Genomic DNA, 23,038 nt, shown 5'->3' with positions numbered 1-23,038 from the left:
GTCCTAAGAATGTATTGGAATGTTTTATGAGATACTACTGGCACAAAGCAGAAATTGCTAGTTTGGCTTTAGCAAATAAATTCAGGAAGGCTCCATCTGACATTTTTGGTTTTATCTGTTATGATTGTCTGCTTTGTTAGTTTGTAGGCTGCATGCAGTGTTACCTTCAGCTTCCTGTTTTTACACAAAGCCTTGCATTCCTTATGGTACAATCATCTTACATTAAAAAAACAAAACAAACAAACAAAACAAACAAACAAAACAAAACAAACAAAACAAAACAAAACAAAACAAACAAAAAAGAAAACCCAGTAAAACACTTTCAAGCCAGACAGAGAAATGCAAGGGGAAGTTTAAAAAAGAAAAAAAAAAAAAACAAAAAAAGATAGCTTCCCAGAATGGAGAAGTCTATAAAAGATTTCTTTTTTCTAATCCAGCAACCTAAAAAAATTACATTAATACATACTGTATTTAATTTAGTCTTTTTATTTAAAGTCTCCATTTCAGAAGAAAAAGTAATTCAAACTTTGTGGTCTGCTTCTTATCTTGTCATTGTGATTTGATTTGCCAATAATGATTATGTCAGTGACACCACTCAGAGAAGGTTTACAGATTGACCCTACTTTCCTTTTGTAGGTGACCCATCTGGTGACTGCAATATATTATTTAACCTGAATTGCATGCTTGAAAGTGGTCACCATTGCTAGTCAATCCTTTAAGGTATTGAAGGAAGCTTTCTCTGTTTTTCTCCCAGATTCCAGTTTGTCTAAGAACATTTCAAGTTCTTTTCAGGACATCTAAGATTATGGCTGGTGTTCCTTATTCTGTAGCTTTTGCCAAATTTTTTTTACTGGAAGATTTTTTCTTAAAAGAAAACCAAACAAACAAACAAACAAACAAAACTAAAAAAAAAACAAAAAAAAAAAAAAAAAAAAAAAAAAAAAAAACACACAAAAAAAACCACCAACCCAGCTTATTAAAAGATTGATTCTGTGTCCAAATATTAAAAATCTTACTAACTTCACCCTGTCTATTTGAGAGCAGATGTGTAGTGATTTCTAGGATATTCTCTTCATCTGAACCCCTGTGCTGTACTCAAAGTTGTCTTGACTGACTGAGCAAGGATTTAGATTCATTCTAATTGCCTTCACAACAAACAGTCCCATGAACTGCATCAAGACTATTCACGATGCAAGAATGGGCTATAGATAAAGAGCATCCTAAAAGCCTTGTGAGTCCCAGTCCTTTGGAAGTGGATATCAGAGAGCAGCTTGGACATCGACCTGCTAAGAAAGGAAAGCAGAGTGTTTAGGCCAGGCTTAGCTGGTGTAAAGGAGCAGTCACAGCAGTTTATCCTGGGCAGGTGACAGAGGGTCTGTGTTTGTGTGCTCCATGGAGAGAGGTGGCTCCACAGGGCAGGGCTGAGCAGTGGCTCCTTTGTTGGTGCTGGCTCTTTGGAGCTCGTCTGTCACCAAGATTTGTACAAACAACCTAAGGAAAACAGCCTCTTATTCATAGTGCATACCCTCTTTCCTTGTTCCTTTATGTTCTTTTGCTCCATTCTCATCACAGTCGAACAGAAAAATTCTGAGTTACACATATCAAAGAGAGAGACGGGGAAGGGTCTGAATGAAACATCTTACCTTTTTTAATTATCATTTCTCATCTTCATCTAAGATAAAAGAAACAGGATGAGTTTGTTTCTGGGCAGATCACATTTCAAAACTTCTGTTGTTATTGTATGTGGAGCTAAAGTGTTTTGAAGTAAAAGTGCAATGAGCTGCAAGAGCCAAGGCTGTAAATTGCCTGTAGGGTTCTAGGCCAAGACAGCACTTGAATGTATTTGTATTTTCAAGCTAATTCACTTTGAAAGTACTGTTCTGCTTGTGTGCATTTAAGTGTCTGGCATGTCTGAGTTTTACCAAGGTCTCTCTCTAAGCAGTGGTAGCTCTCTTTCTGAGAAGGATCATTCCATTACTTTCAGAGGATTTCAGATAGAGGGTAAAACAAAGAGGACACAAGTAAAAGTAATGTGAGTGATGTTTGAAAGAATACAAGATGGTAAAACTTTCCTTTATGGTCTTCTGCCTACACCCCTCCTCTTAAAACTATGGAGGCTGTGGAGAAGGTATACAATGCTATCATATCAGAATGCTGTTGCAGGTAGTTACCTCTTAGAACAGGGTTAAAACTGATGAAAACAGTAGCTGACCTTCCTAGACTTATCCCCCATAAAAAGATTTAAGGCTTTTCAATCCATTTCGAATTCCATGCTCTTCTTAATAATAATAAATTACTTTCTTACTGTAATAGGGTCATTTGAGACACGATTCTGAGGGTTTTGTGGAACTTTCAATGTGAAATAAAAATACTTTCATTTTTTTAAGACCAAGCTAGTTATTAGCCCTTAGGAGCAAGATTTTGAAGTTTTAAGTGGTACATCCATGAAAGAATTAATTTGCTGTTCCACAATCAGAAAGCAAAACAAACACTAGAAATTACTAGAATGTACACAGAAAGCCAACTATAGAGCCTCAGTATACTCCTGGATAAAGCTGCTGCTTGTTGTTGTCTTGAGTACTTTGTGCAGGTCTGATCAAAAATATTTAGCAAAACTGGAAAGTGTATGAGAAGAGCCACAGGGATCATCAAAGGCCTCAGCCAGCTTCTGGGTGAAGAACTACTGAGCTTGCTGTCTCCAGCTGTCACAAATGCCTGTCATCTGTCTCAAAAAAAGAGCCTAAGGAGAGAAATTATAGACATTTTCAACATAATGTGTGATGTGGAAGAGTGGTCAGGGTTCACTGTCCTTTCCCACTACCAGATATACAGGGCAGTGTATGAAGCTGGTAGAAGGTTTTCACCTAAATGCTGCCAGACCCGAGGAGACCATTGCTGCTGTGAAAAACACATTCGTTCTCCTGTGAAAATTTTAGAAGTTTAATAAAGGACAACAGGAGACAAGGACCACAGAGCAAAGGTTATTACGGCCAGGTGTACCTTGGCACTCAGCCAAGAGCACACTTACCTTCGGGGATACCCCTTAAATACCTTTTCCCTTCCATCAGCCTTTTGCATATTCACAGCCCTTATGCATATCCATAACCTAGTTTACATATTCCTGGGTCTATTTTACATGGCCTCTCCTTGGGTCCGCCTTTTTAGGGCATGCGAGTTTCTTGGCCGTGGTTTTGGTTCCTTCTCCTTCTCATTTCCAGTTTGGGCCTTGGTCCGCGCTGCCTTCAGACGGTGAGAGGATAGCAGGTGTCCTCATCCTGTGTTCATTGGATGTTATCCCATCCAAGCAGGCATTTTAACACAGGCATAGCTATTTCACTACTATGTCTAAGCTTAATTAACAACAGAAATAAAAACTAAATCTTTATAACAAAGTTACTTTAACATCCCACATATAAAATCCATTTTAATATTTGCGAAAAGCCAATTTTATAATATGCATCTATAACACTGCAGAACTTCACATTCCCTTGTATTCTAAGGTACACTGGCCATGTGTGCAGAGAAGTGCTCACTGATAGTTGATAGAAATACCCAGACTGTACCTGATTCAGAATGTCTGTATTAACTCTGAGAGATGCCAAGAGAGGATACAAAGAGATCTACACCTATTATATCTGAGAAAATTGACCATGGGTATTATTTAAATTAAAACAGCTTTTCTCAGCAGCAGTCTCTCCTGTGCGTTCAGGAAAAGGAATTTTTTTTTATTTCTTTGCCTTGTTCCTTATACGTCAAGAAACCAACTTGGGGCATAAAAAGAAGTAGGAAGTTTTGGTTTTTAGGAATAAATGTTGGGTCTGAGAAAATTATTCTTGAGTGTTGAAGGATTTAAGTAGTCATCCAGTACCTCAAGGTGGCTACAAGAGAGCTTGAGAGGGATTTTTTACAAGGGCGTGGAGTTACAGGATAAGAGGGAATGGCTTCAAACTGACAGAGGGCAGGGTCAGATTAGATATCAGGAAGAGATTCTTCCTGTGGGGGTGGTGAGTCTCTGGAACAGGTTGTCCAGTAGATGCCCATTGCTAGAAGCTTTCAAGGACAGGCTAGGTGGGGCTTGGAGCAACCTGATCCAGTGAAAGGTATCCATGTCTCTGTCCAAGTTTGGGGGCCTTAGAATTAGATGATCTTTAAGGTTCCTTCCAGCACAAACTATTCTGTGATTCATTCTATGATTCTGTAAGTAACTGGACACCAACTGTTCAACTACCTGGAGTGTTGGGAATATTAGGGCATTCCATATAAACTGCCCCACAAAAATATCTCTACTGTTATATGTGTTTTACTTTTTCTCTCAAAAGTGTTATTTCTTAGCTTAATAAAACTGCCAGCACATAGGAACCTAAATAAATATCAAATAGCAAGCATTCCCTCTATATAATAAAAAATATAAAAGAATGTAAAATGAATAACTTGAATGTAAAGTCCTTTTTCCCATGCAAATCAATGTATTTTAATGGCTGGAGTGGGAGTTGGCTACTGTTAAAGGCAGATTCAAAAGCCTTTTGTCTGAGCCCATCCTGTTGATAGTCAGCCTTTTCTAAGCAACGTGACTGAGAATTATTGAGAAACATGCAAATTAGTTTCCTGCTTGCTGCTTGTAGATGATAACAAAATCAGCCAAGTTACACTCTTTTTAAGATAAGGCAGATTATGGTGCTCTGAGCGCTCCTAGGGCCAGGCTGGTGACAGGACTGTCACATGGACAGCCAGTACTTCCAATGCTCTGTTTGTCTAACTCACCAGTATTCCTCGTGGAGATGACATACGTGAGTAACCGGAGCAAACCTGTGATTAGTGCTGGTTAAGCAGCCAGGCAGGATTCCTGCCTTTTGTAATACTTCTCCTGTGATTATACCTTGGACCAAAAAACAGGATGGAGCCTGCACAGAACACTTGCAGGGTGATTCACTCTGGAGGGCATATTAGGAGATTACCCTTTAACACCTAACTTGCACTCAGTTTTAGGGCTTTTTCTTTGTTTGAGGATTTTTTTAAACTTGATTGTGATCTCATTTCTAAAAAGCAGATCTGAAAATCTGTGCCAACATTTAATATACAAAAGTAGCTCAAACTCATTAACCTCCTTCCACTGGGTTTTAAGGTCTAATGTGAATTTCTAGCAGCATTTTAAGAAGATAAAAATAGTTATTTGGCCATTCTTTCTTTTATACTACTTTAAAGCTTTAATTAGGGCCAAGTCTCATTTTAAACATAATACTGTAAAAACATGAATAAATGTTTCATTTTTCAGTTTGGAGAAAGAGATAAAGAACTGAATGTCCCATAATTTACAGTTTCCAAGTGAGATTTTAAGAAGAAATGAAGCCACAAAAATGAGAATTTGTATGTATGTATATATGTATATACACACATATTTCATAATCTTAGCTATTTTCTGGTAGGGTATGGTATAAATTAGGAAACAGTGTATGCAAAGAATTCTCTTTTGTCATGTCCACTGACATCCTTTTCCTTTTTGTGCCTACCTTCTCATAAATAACTAATCCAGCTTACAATCAATTTATAATCATTGGGTCAGGTTTGTTCCTTGTATTTCACCATTGCAAAAGTATGCTTTGCAATGCAAGATTAATAGTCTGGATAGCCCATTTTATAGCAGGTGGAATTGAAGGCATCTATAGGAATTAAGGGTTGTGTGACTTGTTTAATACCTCAAGTATCTCTGATATATATGATGTTATCTGCATGCAAATATTTAGATACTTAAGATGCTGCCATACAGACTTTGGCATGAAGATGCTGGATTTCCACTAGAAATTTGATGTTTTTCTAAAGGCAAAAAAAAAAAAAAAAAAAAAAAAAACCAACAACAAAAACAAAAACAAAAAAAAAAAACCAAAAACATAAAAACAAAAACAAAAAAAAAAACCAAAAAAAAACCAGAAGATCTAAATTCAGCTGGAAGTTCTGTTAAAACTAATCTACTTTTTTTTCTGAGAATCACTAAATTACACAGGTACATTATTAGATTTATGACACCCACGGCATCTTTGTGGTATGAAAGCCCTGTCAGTTGGTAGCAATGTTAAGAAAACTTGAGTGTTTCCTTTCTATCAAATGATTCATCAAAACCCCCTTATTTGGAGATTCTTTTCTGCACAGACAGTGTTAAATGAGGCAACTGCATAACAGTACCGTGTGCTTCTCTCCCTCTCTTTCCAACAAGTCTCATTCTGCAAGTTGAGGCTTTCCTTTACTAGTGGGTCTGTAGGACAGTGATACCATCTACATCATCTGCTCTGGTAACACAGTGTAAAGAAATAAGATCATTTCCACAGCTTCTGTCTCTTTACCTTGCTATTAATAACTCATCTGATCTTGCTTTTTGTAAAAGCTTGTATGTCTTTCAATAATTGAGATATTTTCATCTGTGACAAGCATCTTACCAGAGTGAGTTCGTGACCTTAAGTTTCAAATGTGACAAGGAAGTTCAGATGTTTTGTTCTGCTTCTCACCCTCCCAAGGATGCTGCTGACAAACCCTCATTTTCATAGTATAATGGTTCTCAGTCACCTTCGTGAGTCACGTCAGGGATGCACAGTGTTCCCAGCTGCTCTTTTTTCTTTCAAGGGCTTGTTGCTTGTATCAGTTTACTCTTCCAGCTTTTGTTTAACCTGGGGCAAGCAGGTATTTCCCTCTCTTCTTTGAGTCTTAGAATTCCAAACATAAAATTCTATTACAGGATACTGTTGCCAGTGTTGGCAGTTCAACTAGTCTGTGTCATTAGTGTATAAGAACCTGAAAGACTGTATTGGGCAGACTAACCAGTGGTATAAACCACCTTGTCCAAGCTGAAAGTGTCAAAGTAAATAATGACTCTACGGATCATGGGAAGTCCATTTTCCAGCTTTATCTCTCTAGTAGTCTGGCAGTGACTTTCAGCTCAACAGCATGGGTAAGTGTATGAAAAAGCCTGTCAAAACACAGTGTACTTCATGTCACCTGTCACCAGAGTGCAGTGGCAAGTTAATGGAGGGAACTGGGTCATCAGATTTTGAAAAGGAGGGGATTTGCTGTGAGAAGTGTGGGAATCTGTGGAGGTGGTTCCCATTGTGAAAGTCCACTTTCACTTTTCCCATTGTGAAAGTCCACTTTTGATATGATCTGTGATCTTAATACCTATATAGTCTTGGATCACAGTAATTCCTGCTGTATTGTATTACATACAGCTGTTCAGCAGGGAAGAATAACTTTCAAAAGAATTTTGTCTCTTAAAGATGCAGGTACCTTTCTCTTTTTTTGTCTTAAATCTTTCCTGGTGATTTGGCGTACATTTTTTAGTTGTATCCTCATTTGTTGGGTCAAGCCAAGCTGTACTCAGTCAGCAGGGAAATTCTAATATCTGTTTACAGGGCAAGCACAGAAAGTATCTGTGTATACAGTGTATTAAAAAGATATATCTAATATATCACTTTTCATTCATCAGGTCATGATACTGGTCTTGAATCTAGCACAATACAAAACATTTTAAGGGCCAAGCTAACCTTACTTGACATCTCTACGGTTGTATTTAATGAAGAGCTGTGTAATTACTACCTTTGTTACGTAGTTTGAGATGCTGAGATGTTTCAGCTTGTGCCAGTTCCTTTGGATCAAATTTGCATCTGTCTTGTAGTGCTGTTTATGCTTGTCATGGTTGTAACTGTGACCAGCTGGGAATGCTAGTGGACAAACCTCATCCCAGCAGCGCATATCTGACCACTTGTTTCTTCCAGTGCAGAGAGTTGATAGAATTGATGCCATTTGTACAGTGTCCAAGGTCATTCTGTGTAGAGATATCTCCTGATATGATTAAATAATTGCATAATTATATGCTTTTTCAACTCTGTTCAATGTAATACAGCTGTCATGAACCTCCCACTGACAGTACTGGTGTGTGTTGTATTGCTTCTGCAACACCCTACCACCAACAATATTGCCACGACAACTAACATGATTCAAAACCAGGGCTCATTTTGCAAATCTTTGTCATTCAGAATTGTGTTTTGCTAAACAATTTCAATTTGTATTCCAGGATTTGTAGGCAATAGTGATGTACAGTATCATCTGCATTTGCACTTAGGATTAGTAAATAATAAGTAGGAATCAGTCATTGTCAAAATGAGTCATTCTTCACCATGACAAAATCAATAAAAATAGATGCAGAATGTGCTGTTTGTTTGTTGATCATGTAATAGGAGTTTTAACAGAACAGTCTGTATTGAGTCAGACCTTTCCTGTTTATAAAAACAGAAAACATATGATGCAACCCCAAAAAGCAATTTAACTCCACCCTAGTGTCAGACTTATCCCTAGAAGAGTGAGGGACTATTGTGTCATGCCTTAAAATGCCTGCCTTGCAAAGCACACATTGCTTGTTTCTCATGCTTTCACAAACCTTCCAATTCAAGCTGTGACCATAGTGTGCTTGGCTTCGAGCTTCCACTTCAGACTTCATCTTCTTTTGGTGTGCTGATAGCCCTTGAGTGACAAAATAACATCTGCAAGGAACACTAAGGCAGCTGATCCTGCTGGAACTCTTAGATGTTCATGAGTGCTGTAGGTTGAAGACTAGCTGGGCCCAATTCGCAAAAAACACAGAACCACAGAAATACATGCTGAGTCCTGCTGGGCTTACACCTTAAGACAGATTCTTACCCACATTTCCAGGGAGCAGCTCAGCTCTGAAACACTAGCTTATATTTCATGGAACCTGAGTCCTAAACAGTGGCTGTGTGCAGAGCCAGCTCATATCCTCGTGTGCCTTGGGATGTACAAATTCAAAAAATAGTCATCCTCAAAGAGCTTCACACAGACTCAGCTCCCACTTAGTGGAGTTTCTGTAGAGCCACATTTTCTGTGTCACATTACCTAATTCTCAGAGCACAGAGACAACCCAGCTCCAGGTACATGCAATGTGATACAAGGAGTGCAGAGACACTCTTGAAGCTCTGCTGGAGTAGGCTCAGGTCTAGAACAACCCAGGAAGGCTCTGCAGAATCTCAGCAGTACTGCTGTTCTTTACTGTCCATGTAATCCAGGTTTTTCAAGAAGCCACATGATCCTTGCTCCTTATCTCCCTGATAGTTGGAGAGTTACCTGCCTGCCTGATAGGTATTTGTCACATTCTATTTCCAAATGGATGTCATTCTTACTTCAGATATTTAATGAGAAAAAATAATGAAAACACTCCTTCACTGTAACCAGCTGACTTATTGCTATTGCTGAAACTGTTCTCCTGCCATTTATATTTGATTTTTTTTAATGAGCTCTGCTCCATGATGAAGAGAATATCCTGACTCATCATTCTTGTTGAGACACTCTAGCCAAGCCTCTGGGTTCCTCCACTCATTTGCCTTTTGTCCACCACAGTGAACACAGCTTTCTTGTTCCATCCATTGTAATTCACTTTATATTATTGTGCCATCAGCTTGTGCAGTGCAAGCGAGGTAACATATTCACTTGCCTATTTTTTTTCTTCTGTTCTCTGATTACAGCCTTATTCATAGGGGAAATGCTCTCTCAGAATCCACAGGCTACTGTCTTTTCTTCCCCACAGATCATCCTGTAAGAGTTCCTTCTGCCTTGGTCCCTGCAATGCACAGCCAGGCAACCAAAGACTAGAGAGCTGGCAAGTTGAGATGATTCCTTACTGTTCAAAGCTATCTGTTATCTCAGTCTCTTAACACCACTCTTTTGTTTGTTTGCCTTCTGTATTTTGTCATCCTTCACTGTGAGTTGGGCAGGAAGGATACTGCTTTTGTTGGAGAGCTGGAGAACCTTACTTGTTTGGAGACTTCAAGCACTAGTATTAGATAATTAATATGCAATAAAGAAGAGTCTCTAGTGTTGCATTATCATTTACGTTTGCTGTTGAGAGGAAAGAAAGAGCAGAGTTATCATCAGTTATGGGGAGTGGAACAGCTTTTACCTTCCAAAGGAGAAAAATATGGAGAATGCTTTTGTTTTTCTATCCATATAAAATCCTAATTAAGAATTTTGTACACATGTATCAACAGACAATAGAAAAGGAAGAATTTTGTTGTCACCTTTTTTTTTTTTCCACATCTGGAGAGAACTCAAGGATGCCTAAAATGTTTGTCCTGTATTTCCTACAAAAAGGACATATTTTTGCCCTCATTGTAGAGGAGAGAAAAAGACAAAAACTTAGTCTTCAGAATAAACTATGTCAAAAGTTATTGTGGGAAAAGGAAGCTTTTTTCCATAGCAACTGCTTTGCTGCCCTAACAGCAGTATTTGTTAGCATTAGTCACAGCTGGTTTGCACCTCTTGCATTAGCCCACCTGCACAGGATACAAATAGAAAACCCTCATTAGAACTTAATGTCACATAGCTTAATGACACACTTCTAGCCTGGTCTTTTGTATGTTTTGTGTCATAATAACTTTCACAGTTAAATCAGATTTAATATTCCCTGTGCTTATTTCTGCAGGCACGCTAGACAAACATGTAGAACTAGAGAAACTTGTGGCCAAGTTCCTTGGTGTGGAAGATGCTATGGTGTTTGGCATGGGCTTTGCAACTAACTCAATGAATATTCCAGCCCTTGTTGGAAAGGTGAGTACTTCCTTCAAGGAACACCTAGAACAATTGTTTATTAATTGTTTTAACTACTGTTGCAGTACTCTGGGCTTTCAGTGAGTGGAAAGGCTTGATCAAGGAACAAAGCTTGGTATCAGGAATGTGTGAGTCATAAAGCTGATGACCTTGTGACTTTAAATATGCTCTTTTATCATCTGTGCTAGCACTGAGTGTTGCTATCACACATACCTAACATCTGCTTAAGGATCAGTGATACAGCTCTCTAGCTTCTCTTAATGAAGTTGCTCTCCTTAAAAAGTAACCAAATGTTGAATCCCATGTCCAGTTGTTGTGGGATGAAGTATTTAGGCTACTTGCTGAGATTTTGCCCAGCTGCCTGTAATGAAAGATGATGATTAGGATAGTTTTTCAACACTATGAGAAAAGGAAAAGCACAGTGCTTAGCATTCCTGGTGAACAGAGCTCCAGCCAGCCCTGCAAAGAAAGCTGGCAGCAAATGCAAGTCTAAAGCTGTGATCATGTTACAAAAGTTGAGTTCTTACTTGGTGCTGAAGGGACCTCCTCTCCAGTTTGGAGTACCTAACTCAAAGGCATGGATATCCATCATCCTGTCACTGGTAGCTGCAGACATCACAAACAGGTGCACTGTGCTGCTAGCTGGAAAGTGGGTAACTCCTCCTTAGCTTGTCCAGGTGTGGAGCAGTTTGAAGTGTGCCATGCAAGCACAAATCATGACCTCCCTCTTGGTGAAGGTAGAATGGATTCAGTTTGTGGTGTATGACCAAGACTTCTGAAACACCAGCGGAGAGGTGAAGTCACTTCTTCACTCTCTGTTGAAAGTGACTGCAGCTTTTGCAAGATCTCTAAAATACATGTACACAAGTGTTGGGCAGGGAGAGTTGTTTCATTTATCCAGAACTTGAACTTCAGTCTGCAGCAGTGCTGGAGAACTTGTCCAGCAGTTTCAAGGGGAACAGATACAGAGAATTAATGAAGGTAAATATATAAAATTGGAGATATGCAGTGTGTGACACTTTTCTTAGCTGTATGATCATTTTTCCTCCCTTACCTGGCTTCATGTAGAGATTCAAGCCTCTGTCAGAGGTGGGATAGATATAAGTGGCACAAATATAGATATTACTGTATGTATTTTTAATAAATAAATATATGTATATATATATTTGAAAATTTTGTATGTATTATTATATAAATTACAAATATTATTCAACTACCCTATGTTTGAGAGATTTACTCCTATGTTTTCCTCTATAATTAAGCCTAGCAGCTACATTTTCTTGTCAAGCTGCAACTGTTAGTTCTGCAAACCAGTCTCTATGGAGATTGTGTGAGTATTTCTAAACCTAGGCCTAATCTATGATTCCAGAATAAGTTTTTATTTAATTATGTGTTATCCTTTGGGTAATGAAACACAGCAAAACATGTTCAATAGAAAGCAGAGCTAAACAAGCGTTCAAGCTTGAATTTCAACTGTGAGTCCTGCCCCTTGTTAATATAATAGAGAAATTTACTTATCCTGCATTTCTGTTTTCATTTCTAAAAACAAAAGGAGTTTTGAACTGAGTTAATTAATAAAAAGTATACTACAGGTCAACTCTACATGCATTTACCAGAGAAAGACTCTGGTTCCTAAACTTCACTCACATCTTAATGGAGGTGGGACTTACAAGGCATCAGTCTCTCCTCATCTCATTTCTGCAGTCTGAAGGGCTGATGTCAGGCCAGCCTCAGTATTACTCCTCCTTACACTACTGTCATACAGTCTTTATATGTGGGGTGGTGGCTGCATTATCCTTACAACTCAAAATGGACTGTAAACAGGTGATAGAGGAAGCAACATTGCCTGATTTTACTATAAAGCACTCAGTCTTTAATAGGGTTATTTGCTGCTTTCCAGTTATAGGAAATATTGGACCCCTGTGCATCACCTGGGAATGCCTGAGAATCTGATCCCACTATTTCAGCCTGCCTTTGCAGTGCACCCCAGCACCTTCAGGAAAGTGGCAGAAAATTCATTTAATGTTTAATCCTTACAGCTTAATTGGTGCGATGCTCTGTCATAGGCACGTGTGTATGCTGGCACACACATGCACACGAGCCGGCAGCCTCCCAGTTCATGCAGATGCTCACTGTACTCCTTCTCCACAGGGCTGCCTCATTTTAAGTGATGAGTTGAACCACACTTCTCTCGTTCTCGGTGCGAGGCTTTCAGGTGCCACTATTAGAATCTTCAAGCATAATAGTGAGTATTGAAGTTGGAAAACTTTAGAGACAGAGTTATACACACCTCAAAGGCAAGAATGATTTCTTTTAATGCTTACTTTGCTGTCAGTTGCCAGATGATACTTTTGTCCAGGCAGGAGGATCAACTGTTTAATATTATGAGTGGTTTCTGATGGGAAAAATTAATAGTGCAATACTATAATTGCTATTGTGTCTTTTTGACTTGGTGAATGACTGTGTGCTGCCACAAATTTTATTGTTATTGTCATTGTAGCCCAAACAGTAGAAACATACTTACAAAAACATGCCTGTTTTCTGCAGGTTCAGTGAAACCAGAATTACCTTAATATGGCATTCCTTTGAAGCAATTGCTCTGAATTCCCAGGGATCTAATAGTGAAGATGCAGATGGTTATATCAACAGCATCATCCTAAATATTCTTTGAAATAGAATTTTAGTATAGAAATCACACATTAGCTTTGCAATTGTATAGTTATCTTCTAAAATGTTCATGCTAACTTTTATTTAGTTAGAGCTGCTGTGGTTACTGTCAGAGACATTGGGACTGCCTTTGATGACAAGAGCTTGTTCTTTTCCCTTTTCCAATTCCCTTTTCCATCCTCACTGCTGCCACCAGGCAATGATTGTAAGAAAGGTTTAGAAGCTAGTGTAGTGGTGAGAAATCAGAAGAGTGGTCTGATTACCTTTCTTAATGGCTAATACAATCCCTTGTCGTTACTAAGTGTTGCTTAAGGGAAGCAAAAATGAATTATGCATATGCTGTAAAAGGCCTAAGGATGAGTTGGAATGAAAAGCACACTATAATTATACTATATGATGTTGTTATCATTAATATCAATTCATAATTTGGGCAAGAAGCAATTTCTGAAGATCATTCAAGGATTAAAGACCATCTGAGCATGAATATTTTTACAGAATTAATTATTCATAGAATAACTGTAGCATTCCCCAACTTGGACAACTTCCACAAATCTGGATATGCTAAGCATGGTTGTCACACCAGACTTTTCTCAACTTTTCTTTGGTTGTTCAAAGCCTTATCCCATTCAATCAGGTTACATCACATGCTGAAGGTTGACCTTTTAACACCCAAATCCAAACATTCAGCCTCTCCACCCACCTATGCTGTGTGCAGTCCAGATGGCTTTTGTCACTTCCAGCATCATTTCAGAAAACATTCCAGTTTGAGGAGTATATTACTCTCAGCTGTGAAGATATCACCTGGAGCTGTCATGCTTGCTTTAAGGAATTCAGCCTCTAACCACTCCTCAGTATCTCATTCTCCTCCCCAGAAACCTGATACCTAACCAGCTTCTGTTGCACTGACAGTAAATTAAAGCTGATGCTTTTCTGAATAATGGGTGAACCTAAAAATAATAGTGAGCTACCCAAACAGCACTAATCTAGCACTGGAAAATGCAGACAGTTCCTTTAAGGATCTTGGCAAACCTCAGTGGAAGCCCATCCAAGTTGCTTTGGAAAAACTCATTCGTTTCATGATTAAAGATCTTAATTACCAAAGACAATCTTATATGCCATTGCTGGGACATCACCTTAGCTTACTTCCAAAATGAAACTTTGGAAACTTCTGCAAGTACTGTTTGGAATTGAGTGACAGCTTTTGTTGTCACAATTTTGTAGTCTTGAGCCTAAGCTGCATTTAGAGATCACTTCACGTGAAGAAGCTTCACGTGCCCATGCTTTCTCTCAGCTCACTCTGAGTCTCTCAGCTTGTTATTTCTGTGTTTAGAAAGTTGTGTCTTTTAATATTTCCTTAATCATACCATGAGTTACACATCACTAACAACTAAAATCACACATGCAGAGATGTATGTAAGTGCCTTTTGCTTTGGGGGAAATAGGATGTGTTTTGGGGTAGATACCAGTGGAAAGCATAACCCAGCAGGACTGCCTTTGTAGGATGCATTTTTTTTTAAATGGAGCAGACAGCCTTGTACCCTCTGAGTCTGTCAGGGAGTAGTGTAACACAAGTCAGTTCAGCAAAAAAATTAAGGACCAAAACTGTATTAATTAAGTAACCAAAAATTCCAGCTTGGGTTGGGAGAGTTCTTTTCAGTTAGACAGATGTTTATTTAGTTAGACCAGAGTCGTGTTCTTAATGCTCCCAGAGTCATTCTTGCTAATGTGTGGGTATGTGACATATACAGGCATGCCCAAATTGTCAGACTGTGCTCGTGCTGTTGTTGTCATGCCCAGGAATAGGAGAATTGAGCCATGCTCCATGTCACGCTGCTTGGTGTGAATGCAAGGTTCCTTGTGCTGTATTGTCCCTGTGCATGAATAGAAAACTTTGCACTTTAAGCTACCATTTTATGATCTTTAATAAGCATTGATTTCACCATCAGGTTCTAACAAGTGCATAAATCTCTTTCCTCTTTACTTTCCCTGCTCTGTTATTGAAAAACTCTTTGTCTAAAGAAAAATGATACAAAACTTTGTTCTGTGACAAAAATATTTCACAGAATAGAGAGTAAAATCTACCATTTTAAACTTGCTATGACGTACCTTCATCTTTCAAAGGCTGTACTGTAGCTAATTCTGTAAAACTATTACTTTATTTTAAACCATGAAATCTGTAATAGAGGACTGATTTGTCATCTTTCAAAAGTAAATAATTATTATTTTATTATTAATAGAGAATTATTTCATTTGTAAGACATAAAAGAATCTCACCTATTACCTTAATTATGTATAATGTAGTTCTTATTCTTACAAAAGTTAATGAAGTTCTATTTCAATAAGTGGGTAGCTCTCTTAGACATTACACTTTCCGTAAAATTCTGTATAGCTTTTCTAGAACAGACAAAATCCTTACACATCTATGCTTTTCCTAGGTGAACTAAAAAGCATCTGGATATCTTTCCTTTTTGACAAAAACATTGCATGGGTGTATGAGAAGGTTTTCAAGCCTTAAAGTGAATAATAGAAAAAAAAAATGTGCTGTGGACCTATAAGTCTGTTTTTATTTGGACATAGGAATGTGCCCTGCATCCTGACTGGCAGTGAACAATCCCTTCCTTGTAAACAGACAGGAATTTACAGGCCTGGGCTGAAAGAAATGCACAGGCACACACACCTACAGATCATCTGTGTGAGAGAAATGTAAGAGAATATTCCATTTTAGCCCCATAAGTAAAATCCACTGAAGAGGGCCTTCCCTTCCTGTGGGCTCTCATTAGCACTGTCTCTAGTCTTCACCCTGCTAAGGGTATAGCAGTATTGGCACACAGGTTTTGGCCTTTAAGGGAGGTTTTCTGTTTCAGGCATTTGTGAGGTTTTGTGGGTGCAAGCAGCAAAGTTCAGCTCCCTAGAGCCCCTGCTCTGAATCACAGGTCTAGGGGATTTTAATTTTTTTTTTCAATTTTACTTTAGGGTCTAAGCAGTCCTAAATGTATGCAGTAGTGTTTTAATGGAAGATCATTCTGACCTGCCCATAAAGCACCTGCCTTTTATCTCCCCTGCTGTGGTGTGGACATCACTCAGGTTGCCATTTCCTAGGCAGTGATTTTTTTTTTTTTTTTTTTTTTTTTTTTTTTTTTTTTTTTTTTTTTTTTTTTTTTTTTGTGAAGATAGGACAGAGTTGCACAGCTGCACAGGAATGCAGGCAGCAGCACAGTCCAACAGCCAAGTGTACAGTGGGAGAAGGTGGGATGCTAAAACATCTCTCCACCACTGGGGCAGCAGTGGCCTGGCCTTGGTTAGTTTTTTTGCCAGAAGTTGTCTGATGCTACCCTCACCAGTCTTGGTCTCCCACCTTCCCCAAGTGACAGGCTTGAGGGTCCCTCAGTTAAATGGGGGCTAAACTCAGATGTTTTTACTTTCTGGCTCGGAGAGAGACTGACTGTAGGTTTTTGGTTTTGTTTTTTTTTTTTTTTTTTTAATTTCTAAGGTAATCTTTTACTAACATCATACATTTAAAAACCCTTTTTCAGGACTGCTGACCTTTATCTGGTTAAGTATTAGCCAAAATCCTTGACCCTTCCAATAAAACCTGAAAAGCAAAACCAAATATTTAACTATTAATCAGCCTGTGATTTTATCAAGGTGTTTCTCTCACAGCAGTTCTGGGTCTTATACTGGTATCAGGTGTTCCTTCAGTGAACAAATGAGGGTGTTATGGACTAATTATATCCAAGTGAGTTCTATTCTTACCAGCCTGTAAAAGAAGGCACCATACAAGGCTTAAGATTTGTTTATTCTTTCTAATTCTACTACATTTCCCCATGTAGCATCAAGCAACTCAATAGCAGTCCTGTTTTCAGGTTTAGATTTGCAATTGCATGAAAAGTCTGTGGGAATGTTGTGACAAGGTACAGACCTCAGGCCATGGGGGAAAAAAAAACTGCAGTTCTCTTCATTGCGAGGGATTGCAATGCATTGCATTCACTGAGCAGTCAGAACAAGTGATCCTATGAGGAAGGCAGGAAATTGCAAAGCATAACCAAACACATTGGTTAGGTGAAAATCCAGCCTGTAATCTGGTGCTTGAATCAGCATCTGAAATGACAATCAGGGCAATACATTCTTAGCTCCTCCTTATGCACCTTTTCAATGTTGTGAAAGTAGTAAGGGATTTTTTAGTTTCTCACAGATCAAGTAGTTGATGACAAGTTTGTGATGCAGGTGTGAGCTGTCCAGGTTTCCATAAAAAACACAGTTTCCAGATTGGACAACAATTGTGAATTTATGTTAATCCAACTCTGGCATTTCTCAGTCTACTCAGTCAAATTACTGCTTTGCAGTTCAGATAGAAGTGCCATGAGGACACCTTGAGAATGCACAGCTACCTGAAGGAGCTGTGGTTAATAATGAAGGAACTTCTAGGTGGCAGAAGGCCTTCACCTTTCAGAGCAAATATATTCTCTAGCTAAAAGGAAGGAAATAAAAGGGAAAAAAAAAGGAAAGTGGAAAACTAAGTGCAACTAATTAAGCAAGCAAATAAAATAGGGGGGAAATGAAAGCGATAAATAAATGGATAAAAATAAGAAAGAGATCTCTTTGGTTGCAAAACACCAGGAGTTTGTGGTGGCTTAGTACAAGACATTTTTTTTTCCAACTGTGTAGGTAGCCCTTGAATTTCAGAAGGGAGGGCAGTGTTACAGCTATTACAGAGCAGGATGAAAGGCACATTACCCACTAAGGTTTTGTGCTCCTTGAAGCCTCTGGCCACTATCAGAGACAAGATTGTTGCCCAGATAGGTGGACTGCAGCCTAGTCCAGTTGGGCGTGTAATTCCGTGTGACACATACAGACGCTGCCACGGCAAGGAGACTGGTCTGTCCTGCTCCCTGCACGCTGTGTCTGCGCTTTGAGAAAGTGACATCTGACTCGCCAGGTGTGGACAGGGAGCTTTCTTGAGCCATTGCCCTTTACTTTCAGAGATCGGTATTTATTGAGGGGCAGGGAGGGGAGTCTCAGACTGTTACTGTGGCTGCAGTGATCACCACTCTCATGTCCCAAACATAGATATTTGTGTGTAGCCACCGTGCATGAGAGTGCAAAAGGGGAGAAACTGAAAATCAGAGTTACAAGCTCAAAGCAAAAGGAAGAATGTGACAAGAGTAGCAGCAGCCTGTTTATTTTAATTAAACAGGATTCAGCTGACATCACACAGGAGGTTTCCAGCCCACACAGAGGAATGATGATGACATCCCCAGCATTACAGTGTAAGGTTGAGGGGTGGAGACATCGTGTCTCCCTGAGCATGCCATGCTCCCGCCAGAAGCCTGCTGTCCCACCTGCACTGGAGGCAGTATGACATGCTGCCTGCCCAGGTTCAGACTTGCTTCAGCCCACTGGCAGTTTGTGTTCTTGGTATTACTCTTGATTTAACTATGAGAGATCCTAAACAAGGATTATGCAAGTCCACCAACCCACTGATGGATCCACTGTCCCCTCTTAGGAAACTTTATCCTCCATATCTGGGAAATACGCTATAAGGAGAAGGTGGAAAGTGAAACATGGATAGATTTGGTTGTGCTTTGACTGATTAATCAAGTCAAATTCTTAACACCACTTCCTGAGCTGGTGAGCAGTTGTTGGCCATTGCCGCTGAAAACCCTGGGTTGGTGATGGTCAAACAAGGAAGGACTGCTATTTTCTCTATAACTGGTTATTCAAGATGGACTTGTGCAGCTCATCATCTTAATATCCTAACGTCTCTCAATCTAACTATATTTAATGAGTAAATAATTTGATATCTGAAAGTCATCTGGGTTGTGCTGTTGTTTTTCCTGGCATTCAGTATATCCCACTTTCTGAAAAGCTTAAGCATAAGCACATATAGCACTGTTTTCACCTTGAAGAACAGAAGCAGCTTTTTGTGGGGAATACTAAAGATTTTTTTCTTTCTGCCTATATCCCCTTTCTAAATGAGGCAGTTAATAGATCAGTAAAATTCATTTGCACATTAACAAAGTATGTGTTGACTATTACAGGCTTCAGAAAGGGTCAAACATATATGTTTTTCAAAATGAGATGTCAGAAAGAAAGTGAGCTAGCCCTGATCCTGCAAACAGACATGTTCTTAGCCTGTACTCCAGCAGGACTATATTATGTGTAAAATCAGGGAACCTCGTCTCTGGAGAGGTTCTCCCCAGTCTGAGGTCTCATGTCCCACAGTAGTTCGGACAGAGTACCTATTCACAGACATGTATTTTTAAAATAGAATTATATATATTTAACTTCATTTCCTCTCTCCTTTTTTTTTTTTCTCTTCATGTGTATGTGCTAAAACAACTAAATCTTCAAGCCATGCTTTTAGCTCAGAGGCAAAATTACTTTTCTGAAGTCAAGAGCCGATCTGGACTGACACATAGAGCACTGAATTGGAAAACTCTGTGTGACTCAGAAAAGGGGTTCAAAGGTCCCAAAAGGATTTAGAAGACAGTGACATCAGTAGAGAATAATTTGGTGGTGGAGAAAAGGGGGTGTCCAAATTTTACTGTGAGCTCTCTGTCATCCTGATGGAGCCCTTTAAGAGGAGTTCTAAATATTATCTACTTGAAACAAAAGAGAATGTGAGCAGTTGCAAACTCTCAGTTTGGTTATAACTTTCCCATATAAAGCACCAAAGAACTTTAATTTCCTTGATTGCCATCTAGTGGAAAGTGTGCTGTCTGCATTGCTTTATTCCTAGCAGCATTTTCCATCTCAGAGCTCACTGAGGTGTGCAGGCCATTGCATCACTGAAAGAAGGGGCAACTGATATTGTCCATGCCTATTTTGTGCTTTGCAGAGTACAGCAGGGACTTGCTAGGTCAGGTGCAGAGTGGCAGTTTCGTTACTGAGAACTTCACCTTCCACCAACATCACTGAATGTTCCTAGGAAGAGGTGAGGCATCAGGATGTGGAATGGGTCATGTCATAACCTGGCCATCTCTCAGGGCGCAGGTTACTCACAATGGGCAATTAATGTGCAGATGGCTCCATTCCCCTAGGGCAGAAACCAACCTATGGATCAATATTAATATTTCTAAGGTGTATTTTTTTTCCTCAGAACAATTCATTTTACACATTAACTTTGTGCTATTGTAGAAGGTTGTATCAACTGTGTTAAGATGTGTTGCTGAAGCAAATGGGGTTATATTGTGGAAAAATACCATTGATTTTCTCAGCCCACAGTTTGAACTGCTCTGTAGTGTTATTTAGGTATTATGAGACTCTATAGGATGTTCTTGGAAAACACTTTGAAATGCCAATCCAGATTCCTGAAAAGTACCCAAATAGCTCCTTTTGAAGTGTCCATTCACTGGAGACACCAGAATGCTGGTGCATTGAGAGTCACATTTGGTCTGACCCTTATTTCTGTGGTATTTTTTCTTGCTTCTTCCATCTTTTAAAATTTCAATGGCTTTTATTCATGATATTTTTGATGACCCACACTCAGCCCTTAAGGAAGCAGCTAAGGATCATAAGCCCTCCTTATACTGAAGCCCCACCAGTGCCAAGCATTCAGGCACCAGATTAGTGTATCCATGCCAGGTGCTTGTATCCACCTGCCTCTTCCTCTCTCATCAGCAACCTTCCACTTGCTTGCCTTCTTGAGGAGGACAAGACTTCTCTTGCTGCCATGCTTACATGCTTCGGGCAGCCCTATCAAAACCTTTGCTGGAAAAATGCTTGTTGTTTGTGAGCTTGTGGTTGGAAAGCAACCAAAACTCACACTGAAGCCTTGATAAATTATGAGTGTCAGCAGCCTCTACACAGAACTGCTGGCAGTTAGCCTCAGTACTGAAGCAAAGTGATTCCCTTTTGCCTTTAAATACAAATGTATGCTATTTCTAGAAGTTGACCAGATCAGGTGCATAATTGGAACCTTTTTGTAACTCTTCTTGTCACTAAATTGCATTCACATCACAGACCAATGGTGGGTCTTGCCTACTAATAAGAGAAGTTTATCTTTAGGACACTCTTCTTTTTTTTTAATGTCGTCTTTTACTGAATAGGAAAAATAGCACCCAAGAGAAAATTGGAAGTTCTTGACAAAAAACTGTTAATGTTTTTCCTTCCTCCTTTTTCTTATTTTTAAATAAAGATATGCAGAGCCTCGAGAAGTTGCTGAGAGATGCAATAATATATGGACAGCCTCGCACTCACAGAGCATGGAGAAAAATTATCATCCTCGTGGAGGGCATTTACAGGTATGTTTGTGTTGTAGAAAGATGAGCATTCTATCATTTCTGAGGACAAAATTATGAATTGAGTGGGGCAAACTCTGACTCTAGGTATCTGAGGGAAATGTTAATGAGAGTGGAAGTTGCAATAACTTTCTGTGATCTCATGAATATGTTGATTTCCATTATGACAGCTTGAACCTTGTATCCCGTAGCTCCAATTAGATCCTGTACATTGTGCTGAATGTTGGTTTAGCACAACACAGTTGAGTGGGAGATATACTGAAAGCAAGACAAGTAAAGTGATGTATGTTGTGATAGATGTGATAAAGTTTGTGGAACTATAGTTGGTGAGGAGTTCTGCTGAGTAAGCCGAGCTTTCTAGAGTTGTTTGTTACACGTGGGCAGATCAAAAGACAACTACATAGAATTGATTAAGCTCTGCATGCCCAGTTCTTGCCCAGCTGTTGAAATCTTAAGCTAAACTTAGGTTATGTGATATCAGAACCTTTTTAGTAACTAGTGCTGGATCTAATAGACTCACAATTTAACAGGAAAATTGAAAGACTGGCTTTCAAAGAATTATATAGTGGTATTTAACATAGCCCTAGTCCTTCCCTGGAGGAATTCAAATGAGCAAAGTGCCTTTGAGAATTCATCTGATAGCAGCTTCAATAATACAATGTAACTGTAGAGCACCTAAGTCAGATAGGTACACAGTGTAGTGCACTCGTGTGGTGCAGCTTGCACCCAGCCAGAAAGGCAAACACTCACTGGAGCTGAACAGCAAAGCAGTGGCACCAGCCAGGCCCATCATCCTGGGCTTCATCCTGGCAACTGCTTCAGTCTGGAGGAGGTCGTTGGGAAGGCATCCAGGGAGCTCATGGAGGAGGAGCTGCTCATGGAGGAGGAGCCGCTCATGGGTGGGAGTTGGAGAAGGGAAACCAGGAAGGGCTGAAAAAACAGGGGTGTGAACAGAAAGAGGGTTTGCAGAGATGTAGGCAAGGCTACTGCAGTGATGACAGGAGATGGGGGAGCAGGACAAGGGTGGTTTGGGGAGTAGCAACACGTGCCTCAGAGAGAAGGAAACCAGAACCACTCATTCACTGGACATGACAGGGTTTATAAAAGTGACATTAAAACTTTATATGTGGGGATTGTATAGTGTTGCTGAAACACAACCAGTCTCGACAGGCAGTCACGCCATTTTACTGCAAAATGCTGGCACAGCCTAGCCAATTAGCTTTTTTTTGTAAGAAATCTAGGATCTCATGTCATCACAACTTCACAGTTGCCAGTGCTTTCTTTTTGCCTAACATTTTCCATCTGCAAACAGACCAAATTGGTCCTTATCTAAACACCTGTCACTCAGAGGTGAAACAGGATCAGCAGATCAGCTGATCCAAAGCAGGCTGAACATGTCCTTTCAACCAGAATAAACAGAGCAAAACTACAAATAAACATTGCTTGGCGCTACTAAAAGAAAGCTTGGATTTAAGGACTTTGATCACACAGAAATTAAGTGGACCACCAACATTTTACTGACAAATGTTCCC

General features: G+C 39.4%; 1 protein-coding gene across 1 annotated transcript in view; it reads left to right on the top strand.

Annotated features, from left to right (window-relative positions):
- Positions 1-23,038, top strand: part of SPTLC3 (serine palmitoyltransferase long chain base subunit 3) — an 85,317-nt gene that overhangs the window by 37,360 nt on the left and 24,919 nt on the right. Inside the window, exons 7-9 of the mRNA XM_053974638.1 lie at positions 10,475-10,599; positions 12,751-12,844; positions 21,404-21,509. Of these exons, the coding sequence (XP_053830613.1) occupies positions 10,475-10,599; positions 12,751-12,844; positions 21,404-21,509 (325 nt within the window). The remainder of the gene's footprint in view (positions 1-10,474; positions 10,600-12,750; positions 12,845-21,403; positions 21,510-23,038) is intronic.

This window comes from Vidua macroura, chromosome 3 (assembly GCF_024509145.1).
Source record: "Vidua macroura isolate BioBank_ID:100142 chromosome 3, ASM2450914v1, whole genome shotgun sequence".
Lineage (NCBI taxonomy): Eukaryota > Metazoa > Chordata > Aves > Passeriformes > Viduidae > Vidua > Vidua macroura.
This window is presented reverse-complemented; position numbering and strand designations above follow the sequence as displayed.